General features: G+C 34.6%; 1 protein-coding gene across 1 annotated transcript in view; it reads right to left on the minus strand.

Annotated features, from left to right (window-relative positions):
- The window catches only part of LOC136038065 (uncharacterized), a 53814-nt gene that overhangs the window by 11492 nt on the left and 22899 nt on the right, over window positions 1-19423 (minus strand). Inside the window, exons 3-4 of the mRNA XM_065721036.1 lie at window positions 12759-12894; window positions 8114-8302 (exon numbers count right to left, since the gene is read on the minus strand). Of these exons, the coding sequence (XP_065577108.1) occupies window positions 8114-8302; window positions 12759-12894 (325 nt within the window). The remainder of the gene's footprint in view (window positions 1-8113; window positions 8303-12758; window positions 12895-19423) is intronic.

A 19423-nucleotide genomic window follows, 5' to 3' on the forward strand; every position in this document is an offset into this window, starting at 1 on the left:
TGTATTTTTCCCAACGGGGGGGGGGGATACAAAAGAAACTTTAAAGAACGCATCACAATGGGAAATTGATATCGACTCCCTTATGATTTCTGAGAATATTTCTGGTCTACGCCGTTATGATGAAAGTAAAGAATATCATTAAGCCCAAAAGTGAGCAGAGTTTATCCCATATAGGAGGGGGACCGCACCTTCATCCATAGATCCTCCTCATGGTCGCAGAAACTTTGAAGGGTACTCATTAGATCAGAAATTGAGAGTTCTAGTCCTTTTCTTTTAAGTCAAAAGTGATTGGAGACATACCGGCCACGAGGGAGGGGGTATTTTCCTACGGGGTATTTTTTATAAGGGTGAGGATGTTTCTGTAGGGGGTATTTTATGTGGGAGGGTATTTTTTTTTGGGGGGGTTGGTTATAAGTCAACCAAAAACATGTGACAAGAAAGAATAGGAGCATAAATTCAAAGCATATATTATACTTTCATGGAAACAATCCGTCAAAATATATTTAAATATTTTTACACACAGCTTATCAATTTAATTAATAATTATTTTAGGTTACTATCATCGTCCAATTGTTCCAGCATTACCAACATACCCATCTTATGGACACAGACCTGGATATGGAGGTGGATTTATCATTGGAGGCTTCCGTGGACGTCGTTAGGCCTGCAAGTTTTATAATCCATTAACATTATTTTTTGCAAATATATTAAAATAAATTATTATCTATAATTTTATCTATTAAGTATTTTTAGCTTTAGCATATTTGTGAATCCCCATTATTCATAACTTTCCAAATACTGTCCTGCTATTAGCCCTTTAAGAAGAAGTCCTGCTCAGCCATATGCACTCAAACCTTGTTAGAGAATAAAATAAGTGTCGTATCTTATCCGAGGTAGTATCATTATTACCAAAACAATTACTCACATACATCTGAAGAATTCTTTCTTTTTTTAATTGTTTTGGTTTTGTGTTTCTTCTTGTAAGATTTTTCTTTTTCTATAATATATTTTCAGAGCCGCATTTATAAAAGGAAGAAAAGGAAATCAATAACAGTGGTTAAAAATATATTTCAGCACCTCTAGCTCTAAGACTGCTGCAGTTTTGTGCAAGAAACTAAGCGTTACTGGAACAAAATTTAACGCCCTCCCCCTTAAAACAAGAATAATGAAAAAAAATTTCTCACATTTAGAATTTTTCAATTTGCTTCCTGTAATCAACTTGATTACATCCATTTTCAATATTTAAAGTATTTATAATTTAATTTCGCCAATATTTCAATATATCAATTGAGCCGCACAATGTACACTTCCCAATTAAATAGAAAAAAAATTATTAAAAAAAATTAAGGAGAAAGATTAAAACTTAAAACTTAGAAAGATATTTGTACATGAGTAGGACTGTCCCTTCTTAATCCCTCGTTTCTTATGTTCAGTTTATTAGAGCTTTAAAAAAGCTTCTTATTTCAATCCAGGTGCTTATGTGTTTCAGCAATGTTAAAAAATTAGGATAAAAAGCCAAACTTAAAAATATAAAGTGAGTAGCATAGAAAGTGAGGGGTATATAAGGGGTAACCCTCCTCATATACGAATATATACTGTCGTTTTAAGTCCAATATTACTCCTTAATTTTAGCTAAAAAAAAAATTTTTACCATTAAATTTCTGATCCCCAATAATTTGGAAAAAATTATTATATTGCCCCTGCCCTTGAGTATCTGGATATGGACCCTTGTTCCCCCCCCTCTTGCCCCCTGCTCTGGGAGCCGCATTCTTGACTTCAGTTGCCATATTCACAACATTACCGACTAGATTTAGTCTTTGGCTGGTACTGAAAACCACGGCTTTTTAAACTTTATTCGCAGAATAGCTTGAATGCTACCTTCATCGCCTGTCAATGTACTGTATCCATCGAATCCCGGACCAACATATTTTTGAGGTAAATCAAGGATGAATAATATTCTCCGGTTGAGTAAATCAATGAATACTCCTTCTGTTAGTTCATTTCCTCTTGGAAGTAAGTCATCAATATTGCAGAAAATAATTACAGAACTGATTGATCCAATTATTTCTCTATTTTAAGTAATCGTCCTTCGATAAAAATTTTGCAACCGCGTATCTAATGGAACAGTTTCCAAGAAGGTTTTACTGGCAGTAGTTGCTGTAGCAGAAATTTCAAAATTCATGTCAGCTAAAGGTGAAATTCTTTAAATTTTGGCGAAAAGCAATTTTATCTAATATAAGCTGTACAAAGCATCATAATAATATCTATTATAAATTGGACCGATAAGCCGGAATATATTGTGGAAGTTTGGCTGAGAGGTTACAATATCTAGCGCAAGTAAGACCAAGAAGACGTAATATCCAGTGTAAGTTGGGTTTCCTAGGGGGAGGGATAGCAGCCCCTGCTGAGTATGCCTATTTGTTGAACAAGCTCATTTGAGAAATTTTTGAAAAATGTGATTTAATTAGACTATACTGGGTACTTTTTTAATGTCCAACCCCACTCAAGAATTTTCAAACAGTTCGTGGTAACGAACTGTATTGAATTTTGATATCAATAGCTACACAAAAAGAATTGCATTTTAATGCTAATTTTAAATATATAAGTTTCATCAAGTTTAGTCTTACCCATGAAAAGTTACGAGCCTGAGAAAATTTGCCTTATTTAAGAAAATAGGGGGGAACACCCCCTGAAAGTCATATAATCTTAACGAAAATCACACCATCAGATTCGGCGTATTAGAGAACCCTATTGTACAAGTTCCAAGCTCCTATCTACAAAAATGTGGAATTTTGTATTTTTTGCCAGAAGACAAATCACGGTTGCGTGTTTATTTATTTTTTTTTTTTTTCCCAGGGGTCATCGTATCGACCAAGTGGTCCTAGAATGTCGCAAGAGGGCTCATTCTAACGGAAATGAAAAGTTCTAGTGCCCTTTTTAAGTAACCAAAAAAATTGGAGGGCATCTAGGCCCCCTCCCACGCTCATTTTTTCCCAATGTCAACGGATCAAAATTTTGAGATAGCCATTTTGTTCAACATAGTCGAAAACCATAATAACTATGTATTTGGGGATGATTTACTCCCCCACAATCCCTCGGGGAGGGGCTGCAAGTTACAAACTTTGACCAGTGTTTACATATAGTAATGGTTATTGGGAAGTGTACAGACGTTTTCAGGGGGATTTTATTTTGTTTGGGGGGTGGGGCTGAGGGGAGGGGAATATGTTGGAGGATATTTCCTTGGAGGAATCTGTCATGGGGGAAAAAATTCAAGGAAAAGGGCGCATGATTTTCTAGCATTACTATAAGAAAACAATGAAAAATAAACATGAAAACGTTTTTTCAAATGAAAGGAAGGAGTAGCATTGAAACTTAAAACGAACAGAGATTATAACGCATATGAGGGGTTCTAAAAATACTTTAGCATAAAGAGCGAGGTACTTAGGAGGAGATAAATACCTCTCTCTTTATGCTAAAGTATTTTTAGTAATTTCAACTATTTATTCTACGGCCTTTCTGATTCAGGGGTCATTCTTAAAGAATTGGGACAAAACTTAAGATTTAGTGTAAAGAGCGAGGTATTAACGAGGATACAAACCCCCTTGTATACATAATAAAAATATAAGATTATAAAAGTTTGTTACGTAAGTTGCTAATTTATAAGTTACGTATAATTTTTACTAATAAAAACGTTCGTTAAAAATTAAAAGTTCTAGTTTCCTTTTTAAGCAACCGAAAAATTGGAGGGCAACTAGGCCTCCTTCTCCACCCCTTATTTCTCAAAATCGTCTGATCAAAACTAAGAGAAAGCCATTTAGCCAAAAAAAGAATTAATATACAAATTTCATTTTAATAATTTATGTGCGGAGAGCCAAAACCAAACATGCATTAATTCAAAAACGTTCAGAAATTAAATAAAAAAAAAAACTAATTTTTTTAGCTGAAAGTAAGGAGTGACATTAAAACTTAAAACGAACAGAAATTACTCCGTATATAAAATGGTTTGTCCCCTCCGCAATCCCTCGCTCTTTACGTTAAAGTTTGATTCTTTGTCACAATTCTACTTTTTAAAACAATTAAAAACTTTAGCGTAAAGAGCGAGGCATTGCGGAGGGGACAAACCATTTTATATACGGAGTAATTTCTGTTCGTTTTAAGTTTTAATGTCACTCCTTACTTTCAGCTAAAAAAATTAGTTTTTTTTTATTTAATTCCTAAAAGAGGGTATCTACTTTATCTTGTGAATAGCTTACGAATTCAGCTGAAATTTTCACGGGGTACCTGGAGCCAAATAGAACTCAAATGTTGACTTGGTGGGTATTTAAAGGTAAATTTGGAAAAAAATATCCAAAATATCCTAATTCCACGTCTATTACATCTTCTTTTGTAACATCAGGTAGGGATTGATATGGTACTTTTGAAATATTTTGAATGTCTGAAAAAGGACAGCAAGTTTTTCTTGTAAGCTTGAAACTGATACTCAGGAGCTATTTGGTCAAGGAAGGCCTTACATAGAAGAAGCTTGAAAAAAAAATCCATGCAAAAATTGGACCAGTGTTTGTTTACAGATCACTCAAGATTTTTAGTACTTTTGTTTAGTTGACCCAGTTACTTGACTCCGAATGTCATCAGTCATTCCAGACCGAAAGGACAAGACGACATAGCATGCAAAAAAACGGAGCATTATATTTCATATCTCCAAAATGATACCACAAGTTTTTTGACCTGGTCGACGGAGATTAAGTTTTAAGAGAAGAACCGTGTAGTTTTTGGAAGGGAAGAGGATGCGTCGACCAAATTTTCACCTTTGGATTAATAACTGAGAAGTGACAGATTCATTATATAATTTCAGTCTTTATTTTTATTAAATAAAAAAAAACTAGTTCTTTTAACTGTAAGTAAGGAGCGACATTAAAACTTAAAACGAACAGAAATTACTCCGTATATGAAATGGGTTGTCCCCTCCTCAACGTCTCGCTCTTTACGCTAAAGTTTGACTCTTTGCCACAATAGTACTTTTTAAAACAATTAAAAGCTTTAGCGTAAAGAGCGAGGCGTTGAAGAGGGGACAACCCATTTCATATATGAAAAAAAAAACAGTTAAAAAAACTATTTTTTTTTTATTTAATTTCTGAACGTTTTGAATTAATGCATATTTGATTTTGGCTCTCCACCATAGGACTTGTCCAATCTTATTGAATTTTTTGTATTGAATCAGATTAACAGATTATTAAAATGAAATTTGCATATTAATTCCTTTTTTGGCTAAATGGCTTTCTCTTAGTTTTGATCAGACGATTTTGAGAAATAAGGGGTGGGCAAGGAGGCCTAGTTGCCCTCCAATTTTAGGGTTAAATAAAAAGGCAAATATAACTTTTAATTTTTAACTAACATTTCTATTAGTAAAAAATATACGTAACTTAAGAATTAACTTACGTAACAAACTTTTATGTTCTTATATTTTTATTATGTATATAAGGGGGTTTGTACCGTCGTTGATGCCTCGCTCTTTACACTAAATCGTAAGTTTTGTCTCAATTCTTTAAGAATGACCCCTGAATCAGAAAGGCCGTAGAGTAAATAGTTGAAATTACTAAAAATACTTTAGCATAAAAAGCGAGGTATTTATCTCCTCCTAAATACCTCGCTATTTATGCTAAAGTATATTTAGAGCCCCTCATATGCGTAATAATCTCTGTTCGTTTTAAGCTTCAATGCTACTCCTTACTTTCTCCTTAATTGAAAAAAACTTTTTCATGTTTATTTTTTCATTGTTTTTTTTTATGGTAGTCTTAGAAAACCCTGCGCCCTTTTCATTGAATTTCTCTTCCCCCATGACATATTTCTCCAAGGAAAGATCTTCCCACATAGCCCCCTCCCCTCAGCCCCACCCCCAAAACCAAAAAATCCCCCTGAAAACGTCTCTACACTTCCCAATAACGATTATTATATGTAAACACTGGTCAAAGTGGGGGAGTAAGTCATTCCCAAAGACATAGTTATTATGGTTTTCGACCATGCGGAAAAAAATGGCTATCTCAAAATTTTGATCCATTGACTTTGGAGAAAAAATGAGCGTTGGAGGGGGCCTAGGTGCCCTCCAATTTTTTGGTCACTTAAAAAGGGCACTAGAACTTTTCATTCATTTAGAATGAGCCCTTTTGCGACATTCTAGGACCACTTGGTTGATACGATGACCCCTCGGGAAAAGAAAAAAACAAAAAACAAACAAATAAACACGCACCCATGATTTGTTTTCTGGCAAAAAATACGAGATTCCACATTTTTGTAGATAGGAGCTTGAAATTTTTGCTATAGGGTTCTCTGATATGCCGAATGCGATGGTGTGATATTCGTTAAGATTCTATGACTTTTACGGGGTGTTTCCCCCTATTTTCCAAAGTAAAGCAAATTTTCTCAGGCTCGTAACTTTTGATGACAAACATTGAAGTTGATGAAACTTATATATTTAAAAGCAGCATGAAAATCCAATTCTTTTGATGTATATTTTAGCATCAAAATTCCGTTTTTTAGAGTTTCGTTTATATTGAGCCGCGTCGCTCCTTACTACAGTTCGTTACCACGAACTGTTTGATAGATTATGAATAGGTGTTTGGTTCAGCCCACAGAAGAGCTGTAGCAAATGTCCTATCCTTGTATGGTATGCCAGTAAAGTACATGAGTAACAAGATAGTACGTGAACAATATTGCTGTGGTTAAGGTTTGGTGAGGTTGCCTCATCAAAAATAACAGTATGATCTGGGTGTTTCTTAGCTTTATTTAATTCTTTGTTGTTTTCGCTAATATCGCCATTATAAATACGTAGCACAAATATTTACATTGAAAACCAAGACAAGCTAAAGTAAAAAAAATTATTGTAATGAATAAGAAGTAATCTTGAAACAAAAAGGAATTGTATGAATAAAAAGTCAAATAGTGAACAGATGCATACCAAACCGAATAAGAGCGGTGCCACTGCTTCCCTCAAGCTCTCTCAGCAATTGAATGACGCTACACTTTATTAAAAACGAAAATAAAACTTATAAAAATATTTCTAAATGATATTTTTGAAAATTCTACTAAATTACTTAAGCTCCCAGTTGAGGAACAACTTGTAAAAGTATGCTAGAAGTTCACAGGCAAACATCATTTCACGAACAATACAATAAGGATAATAGAAGAGGAATCATGTAGTCCTTGTTTACCATTGTTGTTTTGATTGAATTTTTTAAAATCTTATTTGAAAAATAAAATTCTTCCTTGTCATGAAGAGAGTATTTTAGCCACTGTAGCATATATTTCTGTTAATAGATGAGTAATTTTAGGGTTGATGATTTGATATATCTGGCCATCACCCACGGAGTTCCAGCGACAGGTTTCATAAATTTAATACAAAAACTATGCTCGATTCTTTGTTAGGGGATGAAAAGTGCGCAGAAGTTTACTGGTCAAAGGACCAGACTTCGTAATACTATTAAAAATTTCTTGACGTTCGTTAGATATTAAGTTCGTCTTACGCTTGATTTCTTCATTTCTTGTAATTTCTGTGCGTTTTAAATATGAATTTGGTACTTACGTGTTATAGCAACCACACTCAAGAAGTGAAGTTAGGTTAATAATAAAAAGTGAGGAACAGAAAAAAAGTATAAGTGAGGTTAATCATAAGGAAATATACCAAAATATGAGGAAAATGTTATATTTTAGTAACGAAATTATGAAAAATACGACAGAGAATTATGGAAAGCAAACTGCCCAGAACGCATTATATTCAATACCTAGCCTAACCACCTTCAAATATTAAATATTCATTTAAAATATACCTCAATAATAATTTATCTTGCTCAGGCTAAGCTGATTATCTCTGAGCGGACTCAGAAAACTGGTTTCATTACAGATCCAGAACAAAGTTTGGTCACAATAACACGTAAGTACCATAAATTTTATCTCAACTTGATATCTATTTGTTGCGGGTTTAAGTAATACAACTTATATGTCATCAAAAAATGATTTTGTTTCTTGTTTACCAGATTAATAAAGACAGAAAAAAAACAAGACTTTTGTCAAAGATGCCATTAAGATTAAAAACCTTTACGTAAAAAAGATAAAGCTATACCTTTTGTATTTCTTCCGGATACCAGCCTGGCTCCTCAAATTTGACTAGCCTCTTACTGTTTGAACACCTTTTTAAACATTTCGCACATTTTTGTTTGAAGGGATAGTATGAAACACTTCCATGACTTTGATGAAACTCAACGAGAAAGCAAACACGTCCTCTCATAGATGTCCATCCGTTTCTGCAAGACTAACACAAAAACATTTCAAGAATAAAATCAAAGATTTGATGTTAGCATCAGAGGTTGGAATTTGATTCAGCATGTTATAATCTATTTGTCAAAAATAATACACGAATTTGCTTCTTAATACACGGATTAACCACAAGTTTTATTAGGTGATGAAGCATAAGATATTAGTTAAGCTGTGTATATTGTGAAAGGCCAGATCAAAAAGTTTGGGTAACTTACGAGAGTGGGATCTGGCGCTAGTGTCGACCAAAATATGAGACGCCATTTAGCATTTGGTGAAACTTAGCATTTTTTCCACTGCAATAATAAAAATAATTAATTTAATTTCTGTAAATTAGTAAGACTGGGATAATATTAAGTACTTGATCTCAGTTCATAACAGAAAAAGGATTAGAGCTTGAAAAATTACAGCGTTGCCATACGCTAGACGGTGTTGATATTTTTCTTTTATTAACACCAGCACCAGTTCACACTCTTATACAGCACCAATGCTCCTTGGGCCAGACTATGAAGGGAACCGGTTTGACTGATCCAGTTTGAGTACTACCTAAATGGGGCCTGGAATAAATCTTCGCTTTGTGGGCAGATTTCCCTCGATCTTTTAAAAGATTTATTTGACTCAGCTGTATAAGATTTCCAGAATCAGTATCAAATATCATATTCTGCTAATAATGCAACTTTAATTTATTGAAAATTTCATTCACCAAGCTGAACTACTAATCTTAATATTTCAAATAAAATTTGTCTAGAAACCATTGGCTCACATCCGGTCCATTTGCTTGGTATTTAAAATTTACATTTGAATGATTTTTATGGTCATCTTTCTACAATATGAAGAGACTAAACAATAATAATAATAATAATAATAATAATAATAATAATAATAATAATAATAATAATAATAATAATAATAATAATAATAATAATAATAATAATAATAATAATAATAATATAATAATGATAAAAATAATAATAATAATAATAAAAATAACAATAATAACAATAGTAAAAAAATGGTTTTTCATAAAATAGCAAAAGCGACTTTAAATTTTAACTGAGTATCGGTTACCTTAGTTAACTACAAAAGCAAGTTTTATTCCAGTTGATAATTAAGAGCTACATTCTAAAACTTAAAACGAAGAGAGGTTATTCATTATGTTATCCTTGAACGACTTTTATCATTATTGTTCTAGAGTCAGCAGGTATTAAAAAAAAGTAGTAAACGTTGTAGTAAGCAGTAGTTAGAAAAAATGCTAAGCATAAAAAGAGAGAGCGACTTTAAGATTCTAACCGAGTATTGATTACCTTATTTAAGACGTTGACTACATAGTCATACAATTAATTATCTTGCCTTTTTAAACGAGCACTAATTGTATATTTATTTTAGTATATCATCGGTGTCAAGCGGAAACCATGTATCTGGTCACATTTGTGATTTTCACGTTTTAACACGGTTCTACTCGACGAAAAGTTCTGCATTGAATGGTGTAAATAACAGGTGTAGATCAAATGGTGTGTACCTCGATTGCCTCCAACGCATGAATGGAGAGATACAGATATGGTGGAAACAATGTATCTTGGATTACCATAAAAAGGTGCCAAGTGGAAGTCTGGTATCTCGCAGCTTCCTCCTCACAGAGTATATATTGCCACCAGAAGAAAAGAATTGTTAGCAATGAGACAACAAAAGCACAATTATAGATAAGATGGTTCTTGTTCCTACAAAATTTTTAGCGTTAATTAACACATTGTTTGCTAAGGAATGTATATATTTCTGAGAATTTGGGAGATTCTCAGAAATTTCAAAGATTCTTGAGAAATTTCTGAGAATTCGAGCCAGAGTTCATTGGGATCTGAATATATTCACTGTGAAGACGATGAAGTCGAGCCACCTCAGCTGGAAGAAAAGAAATCTGAAGATTTACCTGAAGCAAATTTAGATATACCTGAGGCTAGTGTTCAGAGTGGCGAAGGTATCTGCAATAAAGACTCTGATTCAGGGAGTATGGAAGCAAACACAACTGGTCCAAAAGAATTCAGAGAGGAGACCTCAGACGAGGAAGAAGCTCTTCGTCTTGACCATGCGCTTGCGTTCCACCACAAGCGTAAAACTACTTCTACGACAACTACTAACAGCTCACCGCAGCACTAAGCCGCCTGAGGCCCACACAGCTATGCACGCTCCTCTTCCATCCCAATCTATTCAAAGCCTCACTCTTTACACCCCCCCCCAAAGAAGTTCCTATTTCCTTCAAATATTTCTTTATGACATCCTCCAACCCCAGACATGGACGACCTGATTTCCGTTTAGCCCTAAACGGTTGGCCGAAAAGGACAATCTTCGGCAATCTGTTATCCTTCATCCGTAGAACGTGCACTAGCCATTTCAACCTTCCTTTAATTATAGTCCTATAAAGTGGAAGGGAACCACACTTTTCGTACAAGCCTACTGTTTGAAATACGACTAGTCTGCCGGGTACCCAGAACAATCCGTAAGAATAGCGTAAAACAGTTAATGCTAAACTAACGCTAAATGGCATAGTCATACCTGAGGATAATCATATAAACTACATAGGTCTTACACTTGACAAAAAACTCGATTTTCACATTCACATCACAACTATAAAAAAAAACAAAAAAAAAAAAACAAAAAAAATGCAATAGGAAAATCAGAATAATAAAAAGACTACTATCCACACACTGGGGCTGTAATCTGAATACTTTATTCCAGTTTTATAAATCGCATGTGAAACCCCAAATTGTTTATAGAATCATTGTTTATGGTGCTTGTGCAAAGAACCAGAGGCACAAAAAACAAAACAAAAAAAAACAAAATGGCATAATTGGCCCCATGTTTAGTCTTAGAAAACTAACAATTACTAAGTTTCTAGTTAATGAGAACGGCCTTTCAACAATAACTGAAAGACGAAATTGTCTCATATTCAATTGAAGCCAACAGCTTACACGCCCTGTATAGCCGGTTAAAAAATCCATCCATCTACCATCTATAGAGGCATTCCAAACAAGTTTGCAATCACTCAAAAATAAATTTCCAGTGACACCGAAATTTATTGTCCCCACCTACTCATAGGCTGTTAGAGATTTTGTCAAGCGGAAACCATATTTTGGCTTTTCTGTTGACCACTGCTTTAATCGAGTTGTTTTTGTTCTTCCGATGTGGGATCCGCCATAAAAAGTTGTCTATCTAAAATAAAGGTTTCAACCGCAAAACTACTAACAGAAACGTTGTTATTTTTTTTTTCACCTCTAATAAATTTTGAAAAAAAAAAGATATGTGGTCTTCACTTGACAACGATTATGTATTTTTTCTCAAAAACGCCTCCATATTTTCTTTTCTGGAAAATTGGCATCCTGGGATTTTCTGGCCTAAACCAAACGATCGTTAATAGCCTTTCCAAGCCTGCAGCGCACCGAGTGCCGGGGCCTAGCCTTGAAAACGGCTACATAGCTAGGTACTTACTTTATTAATATGGGTTCAGATGAGGTTCTATTGATGTGGTTCTGTTTTCCGCTAAGAGGCTCCGTTTTATGATAGGCTCAGGGGTGAGCTCAAAACAGTTCCTTAATTACTAAAAGAAAAGAGGAGAAAAAACTGACTGAGTAGTCAAATTGAAAGTTTTTATCACTAAAAATTTATGAAATATTTGATATTTTAAAGGCATTAGAACCCCACCCGCCCCCCAAAAAAAGAATCTTATAAGGGAAGGGGATGGGCCATCAGAGACCAAAGAATGTTCCATTGAAAATGGAAAAATTTAGCGAAGTTAAATTCCATTAATATATTTTGGGCATTAAATAAATTTTGTAAAGTTGCAAAATGTTTTAAATAATCAAAAGGTTGGAAGAAAATAATATTGTGGAACTAAACGTTAACAACTTCTATAAATACATGCTATATGTTTATGGACTCAAGGGGATTTCTGTTAATGTGGCTCGGTTTTTGACTTAGAAGGTCCCATATTGGTTTGGGCCCAAGTATGAGCTTAGAACGTTCCACCAATTACTGAAAGAAAAAATGAGAGAAAAAATAAGATAGAACAGCCAAATAAGATTTTTGCATTTCTGAAGTTTTGTGAAATTGTTTTTCAAAGCGGAAGGGGACGGAACTTCACCAACCGAAAACTAAAGCAGTCTCCTTCAAAAACGAACTAATGATAGAAAACTTGCATTCTAACGAATTTTTCCAGTTATAAATTTTGTGAAAATGTAAAGTTTCTAAAGGCACATATTAACCTAAAGAGACAGGGGTATACCAGTACGTTGGCAATAAAAGTTAGTAACATCTTTAGATACATGCTATATTAACGTTGCGGAGGGGAGGCTCTATTAATGTGGTTCTGTTCTCCACTAGGCGTTCGTACATTAACATTAGCTCAGGGGTAAACGCAAACACTTCCGTCATTTATTGAAAGAAAACAAAAGAAAAGAACTTACTGAACAATTAAACCGAATTTTTGCATTGTCGAAAAACAGTTTTGTGTCTTCCATTCTTACAATGTTTTCATCATAAAAGAGATCCCATCGATGAGGAAGAATTACATTTCTCCAAAGGTCTTTAAAGGCAGTCATGCTGAAAGTAAATATACATTGTTACAATTACAATAAAGTGGTTGTAAATTGATTAAAGTAAAGAGGTTGTAGGGAGTGGTAGACCGTTCATGCACAAGATGACCTTGTGTATGATCAAATAAAAAAACAAGTTTTTTTAACTGAAAGTAAGGAGCGACAATAAAACTCAAAACGAACAGAAATTACTTCGTATATGAAAGAGGCTGCTTCCTCATCAACGCCCCGCTCTTTACGCTAAAGTTTGACTCTGTCTATCAATTCTTCTTTTTAAAACAGTAAAAAACTTTAGCGTAAAGAGCGGGGCGTTGATGAGGAAGCAGCCTCTTTCATATACGAAGTAATTTCTGTTCGTTTTAAGTTTTAATGTCGCTCCTTACTTTCAGTTAAAAAAACTTGTTTTTTTTTTTATTTAATTTCTGAACGTTTTTGAATCAATGCATGTTTTGATTTTGGCTCTCCGCAGAGGAATAATTAAAACGAAATTTGCATTTTTTTTTTTTTTTTGGCTAAATGGCTTTCTCATAATTTTGATCGAATGATTTTGAGAAAAAAAGAGCGGGAGAGGAAGCCTAGTTGCCCTCCGATTTTTTGGTTAATTAAAAAGGCAACTAGAACTTTTAATTTTTTACGAATATTTTTATTAGTAAAAGATTTACGTAACTTATAAATTAGCTTACGTAAAAAACTTTTGTATTCTCATATTTTTATTACATATATGAGGGGGTTCGCCCCATTGTCAGATCCTCGCTCTTTACAATAAAAGCTTAAATTCTGTCCCAATTCATTAAGAATGACCCCAGAATCACAAAAGCCGTAGAATAAATAGTTGAAATTACTAAAAATACTTTAACGTAAAGAGCGAGGTATTAGGAGGAGGTGAGCCCCTCAAATGGGTAATAATTTCTGTTTTTTTTTAAGTTTTAATGCTGTTCCTTACTTCCAGGTGAAAGTACTTTTTCATATTTATTTTTTCATTGTGTTTTTAAATAATGCTAGTAAATCCTGCGCTCCCTTCATGGAGATTTTCATCCCCCATGACAAATTATCGATGGAAAGTTCCCCCAGCATATCCCCTTCTTCTCAACCCCTCCCCCAACCAAAAAAATCCTCCTGAAAACGCCTGTACACTTCCCAATAACCATTACTATATGTAAGCATTGGTCAAAGTTTGTAACTTGTTGCCCCTCCCATGGGGACTGTGGGGGAGTAAGTCGTCCCTAAAGACATAGTTATAAGGTTTTCCGACTACGCTGAATAAAATGGCTATCTCAGAATTTTGATCCGTTGACTTTGGTAAAATAATTAGCGTGGGAGGGGGCCTAGGTGCCCTCCAATTTTTTTGGTCACTTAAAAAGGGCACTAGAACTTTTCATTTCCGTTAGAATGAGCCCTTTTGCAACATTCTAGGACAACTGGGTCGATACGATCACCCATGGAAAAAAAACAAAACAAAAAACAAAAAAACAAACAAACAAATAAACACGCATCCGTGATCTGCCTTCTGGCAAAAAATACAAAATTCCACATTTGTGTAGATAGGAGCTTGAAACTTCTACAGTAGGGTTCTCTGATACGCTGAATCTGATGGTGAGATTTTGTTAAGATTCTATGACTTCTAGGGGGCGTTTCCCCCTATTTTCTAAAATAACGCAAATTTTCTCAGGCTCGTAACTTTTGATGGGTAAGACTAAACTTGATGAAACTTATATATTTAAAATCAACATTAAAATGCGATTCTTTTGATGTAGGTATTGGTATCAAAATTCCATTTTTTAGAGTTTTGGTTAATATTGAGCCGGGTCGCTCCTTACTACAGTTCGTAACCACGAACTGTTTGATGCTAAAAACGAATTCTGTATGTTATCTACTTCGAGTTCATTCGCTAGGAATCCACCGCTGTGACCCTTATGCCTTTTTTGCTTGAGATGTTTGTATAGATATAAGAGAAAAACTACACAGAAATAATACAGATCTAACCCTCCAGAACAAAAATGAATGATGAGGAAGAATTACTTTTCTCCAAAGGACTTTAAAGCCAGTCATGATGAAAATAAACCATATTAAATTTAATATGTTTAAATTTTAAATTATATTATAATTAATTCTGTTTATATTATAATAATTATGTTTATATAATTAATTATGTTTAAATTAATTATTAATTATAATTAATTATAATAATTAATTATTATAATAATTATAAATTTATTGTTGCAATTGCAGGTGGTTTACAATTACAAAGTATCACATAATTGCAGCTTTCAGACGCAGCCTAGTAAAGAGCGATCAACGGTCCCATAGTAATCGGAAGTTTAAACACGCGTTTTCAAAAAACATATGTAGTAAGATAAATCCGTCGTTTAATATTAATTCAGGAATGGTAACTATCATTTCGGTTAATCTGAATAGTAAAGATTTATTTGGAAATTGTTTTTATAAAAATTCTGGAAAAATAGCTAGAAACCACTCAATAATGGCACCAGATTGAAATAAAGTTTATCATCAAAATCACCATTGCCAAACCCTTACACAGGGGGCTTCATCTCGAAGGTGTAAAGTGAAGAAAACGATGATCTCTCCCTACGAAAATGAACAAAATATGTGGACAGTACTGGCAAAACTGTAAAAAAAAACTGTATATTTTTGGTTATTATGCATTGCGATTAGAAGTTCCTATGGGATAATTTTCTAACATTGAAGCCTCTTATAAGGGAAACAACCAGGGTGTATTCCTTGTGAAAATAATAACTGAAGCCTCTCTTGATCCTCATTATATAATTTACTTTCTGATGAAGTTACAAATACGCTTAAATGAACCACTATTCTTTAAACATTGTTACACAAAACCAAAGCTTTAGTGTAAAGAGCATGGAGGTTGAAGTGAGTGGTAGTTTCTTCATATATAAGATGACCCTATTAAAAACTAACTTTGTATTTTATATTCTTTGAGTTAATTCGTCAAGAATCCTCTTCTGTGACCTTTACGCCTTTTTGCTTGAGATATTCGAATAGATATAAGAAAAGAACCACAGAGAAGTAAGATAAATCTAACCCTCCAGAACCAAATTTCTACTCATACCATGTGTGTGTTTCGATCGCCTTCAAATGGAGGGTAGGGCTTAGTAAAGATGTATGTGGCCTCTGTATATTTTTTTAGTCTTTCTACTACGTTGCATAGGAGGGATGATCGAAAAAGCTTACTAGGGGGCTCATTCAATTGTAAGTTGAAGTTTGAGTACTCTTCCTAAGATTTGAAAGTGACTTGAATAAAGTAAGAGGCAATTTTGTTACAAAATCATTCACTTTTTTTTATATTTACGCACTTGCGGGAGAGTCAAAATGACGGGGAATTGAGATTTTTAAATGGCCATTTGTTTTTTTTATGGTTTAGAGCCTTAATCAGGCTTAGAAACCCTCATGCTCCGAAGCTTACAGATCCTGCTCTATAGCATTACATAAATGCCGCACTGAGTTTCAAATTCGTTCATAAATATACTAATACTACTACTACTTGCAACTCACTGCGGCATCAAGCCACCTGAGGGCAACACAGTTACACTCGGTGTTCCTCTACCCCGATCGATCCAAAGCCTCCCTATTTACACCCTCACAATAAGTTTCCCGATTCTCTTAAATCTTTTAGGAATCCTTGCGACATCCTCCCATCCCATTTGAGGACGCCCAGCTTTTTGTTTGGCCCTAGGTTGTTGGCCAAAAAGGACGAGCATTGGCAATCTGTCATGCTTCATCCCTCAAAACTTGTCCTAGCCATCTCAACCTTTTTCTTAATACAGCCCTAGAAAGCAAGTTTCAACCATATTTCTCAAACAGCTTACTGTTAGAGATACGGTCAGTCAGCCGGGAACCCAAAATAATCCGTAGTCAATTTCGCTGTAAAATATCTTGCAAGTGCTTCTCCGTCCTTTGGAGTCCCCACGCTTAAGGATTATCTCGATTGCTGTTATCCCTGTAGTTTTCAATATTCAAATCTTGGGTCGCAGACTTATCTTCCTATTTTTCCGAACTTTTTTCAACTACAAAAACCCCGTTGGTCTTGGTTTTTCTACTTGTAATATCTTCACTGTACCCACCGTCCTTACTAATAATACTACCTAGGTAGATAAAACTATCCTTTGGATCGATCTTATCGTTAACCATTAGAGCCTCTTCACCTTCACTTATTCCTAGTTTTAGTGATTAGGCCTTCTTAAAATAATTTTCAAACTGATTCTTGCACCCTTACTCTCAGAACTTGCACTTCAACTCTCAAAACCTTCAAAAATTCATTCATTATGCTAACATTATCAGTATAATACTAGGATGCTTAAATCATCTGCATAACCTATGTCTAGGAGAATTTTTGGTTTATATTTTTTTGGAATTTAATTTTCTGGGTTTCAGAGCATCGCTGTAGTCAAACAGTTCGTGTTAATGAACTGTAAGTAAGTAGCGATGCGGCTCAATAGTAACCGAAAAACTATGAATCAGAGTCTTGATAACAATAGGTGTATCAGAAGCATCGAATTTTAATGGTTATTCAAAATAAGTAAAATTCGTCAAATTTAATATTACCCATCAAATGTTACGAGCCTGAAAAATTTTGCCCAATTTAATAAAAGGGAGGAAACCCCCTAGTATATCAAGTGACTTTAATCAAAATCCCACCACCAGATTCAACATACCAGAGAACCCTACTGCAGATTTTCAAGCTCCTATCTACAAAAATGTGGAATTTGTAATTTTTTTGCCAGAAGAAAGATCACGGATGCGTGTCTTTTTCCGTTCTTTTTTCTTCTCAGGGGGTTTTCACATCAAACCAGTGGTCCTAGAATGTCACAAGAGGGCTCATTTGAACGGAAATTAAAGGTTCTAGTCCCCTTTTTAAGTGCCCAGAACATTATAGGGCAACTGGGCCCCCTCCCACGCTCATAGTTCGTGGTAACGAACTGTAGTAAGGACCGGCCCGGCTCAATAGGAACTGAAACTCTATAAAACAAAATATTAATACCAATAGTTACATAAAGAAATCACATTTTTATGCTGATTTTACATATATATACGTTTCGTCAAGTTTAGTCTTACCCATTAGCCTGAGAAAATTTGCCTTATTTTAGAAAATAAGGAGAAAAACTCACTAAAAGTCATTAAATCTCAACACTATCAAGTTCAGCGTATCAGAGAACCCTGCTGTAGAAGTTTCAAGCTCCTATCTACAAAAATGTGGAATTATGTATTTTTTTGCCAGAAGACAGATCATGGATGCGTGTTTATTTTTTTTTTATTTTTTTTTCCCAGGGGTGATCGTATCGATCCAGAGATCCTAACATGTTTCGAGAGAGCTCATTCTAACAGACATTAAAAGTTCCAGTGCTCTTTATGTGACCAAAAATTGGAGGGCACCCAGGCCCCTCCCACTCTCATTTTTCCCCAAAGTCACCAGATCAAAATTCTGAGATAGCCAATTTGTTCAGCATAGTCAAAAAACCTAACAGTTATGTCTTTTGGGACGAATTAATCCCCAATAGTCGCCGGGGGAGGGGCTGCGAGTTACAAACTTTGACCCTTGTTTACATATAGTAAGGGTTATTGGGATGTGTACAGACGTTTTCAGGGGGACTTTTACGTGTTGAAGGAGGGGAGGTGGGTCACGGGAGGGGGTTTCGTGGGAGGATCTTTCCATGGAGGAATTTATCATGGGGTAAGAGAATTTCCATGAAGGGGCTGCAGCATTTTCTAGCATTATTTAAAAAAAAAGAGAAAACAAATAAAACAAAATTTCAGCTGGAAGTAAGGAGTAGAGTTAAATCCTAAAAAGAACAGAAATTATAAAGTAAATAAGGAGGTTCAGCTCCTCTACAATACCTCGATCTTTACACTAAATTATTTCAGTAATTTCAACTATTTATTCTACGGCCTTTGTAATTCAGGGCTCATTCTTAAAGAATTGGGACAAAATATTGTATTGACGATTATTTGAAGAGGTATTGACGAGGGGGTGAACCCACTCATAGACGTCATAAAAATATACAAATATAGAAGTTCGTTACGTAGGTTAATTCGTAAGTTACGTATATTTATTACTAACAAAAACGTTCGTTAAAAATAAAAAGATCTAGTTGCCTTTCCAAGGAACCAAAAATTGGAGGGCAATCCCCCGCCCTTTTTTAATCATATCAAAATCGCAAATCGTATATTATTCCGTATATGAAAGGTGCTGTCCCCTCCTCAACGCCTCGCTCTTTACGCTAAAGTTTTTTATTGTTTTAAAAAGTAGAGTTTTAAGAAAGAGTCAAAATCTAGCGTAAAGAGCCAGGCGTTGAGGAGGGGACAACTCCTCACATATACGGAATAATTTCTGTTGGTTTTAAGCTTTAATGTTGTTCCTTACTTGCAGTTAAAAAAAACTTTTTTTTTTAATTTAATGCTTACACAAGTTGACTACCTGTTTCAGTTAAATATCGTAGTTTTGGATACAGGCTTATAATTCAAGTGCTCTTTAATGGGTCCTTTCGGGTCGTGAAATCAAATAG

The sequence above is a fragment of the Artemia franciscana genome, chromosome 2, assembly GCF_032884065.1.
Source record: "Artemia franciscana chromosome 2, ASM3288406v1, whole genome shotgun sequence".
NCBI classification, from domain to species: domain Eukaryota; kingdom Metazoa; phylum Arthropoda; class Branchiopoda; order Anostraca; family Artemiidae; genus Artemia; species Artemia franciscana.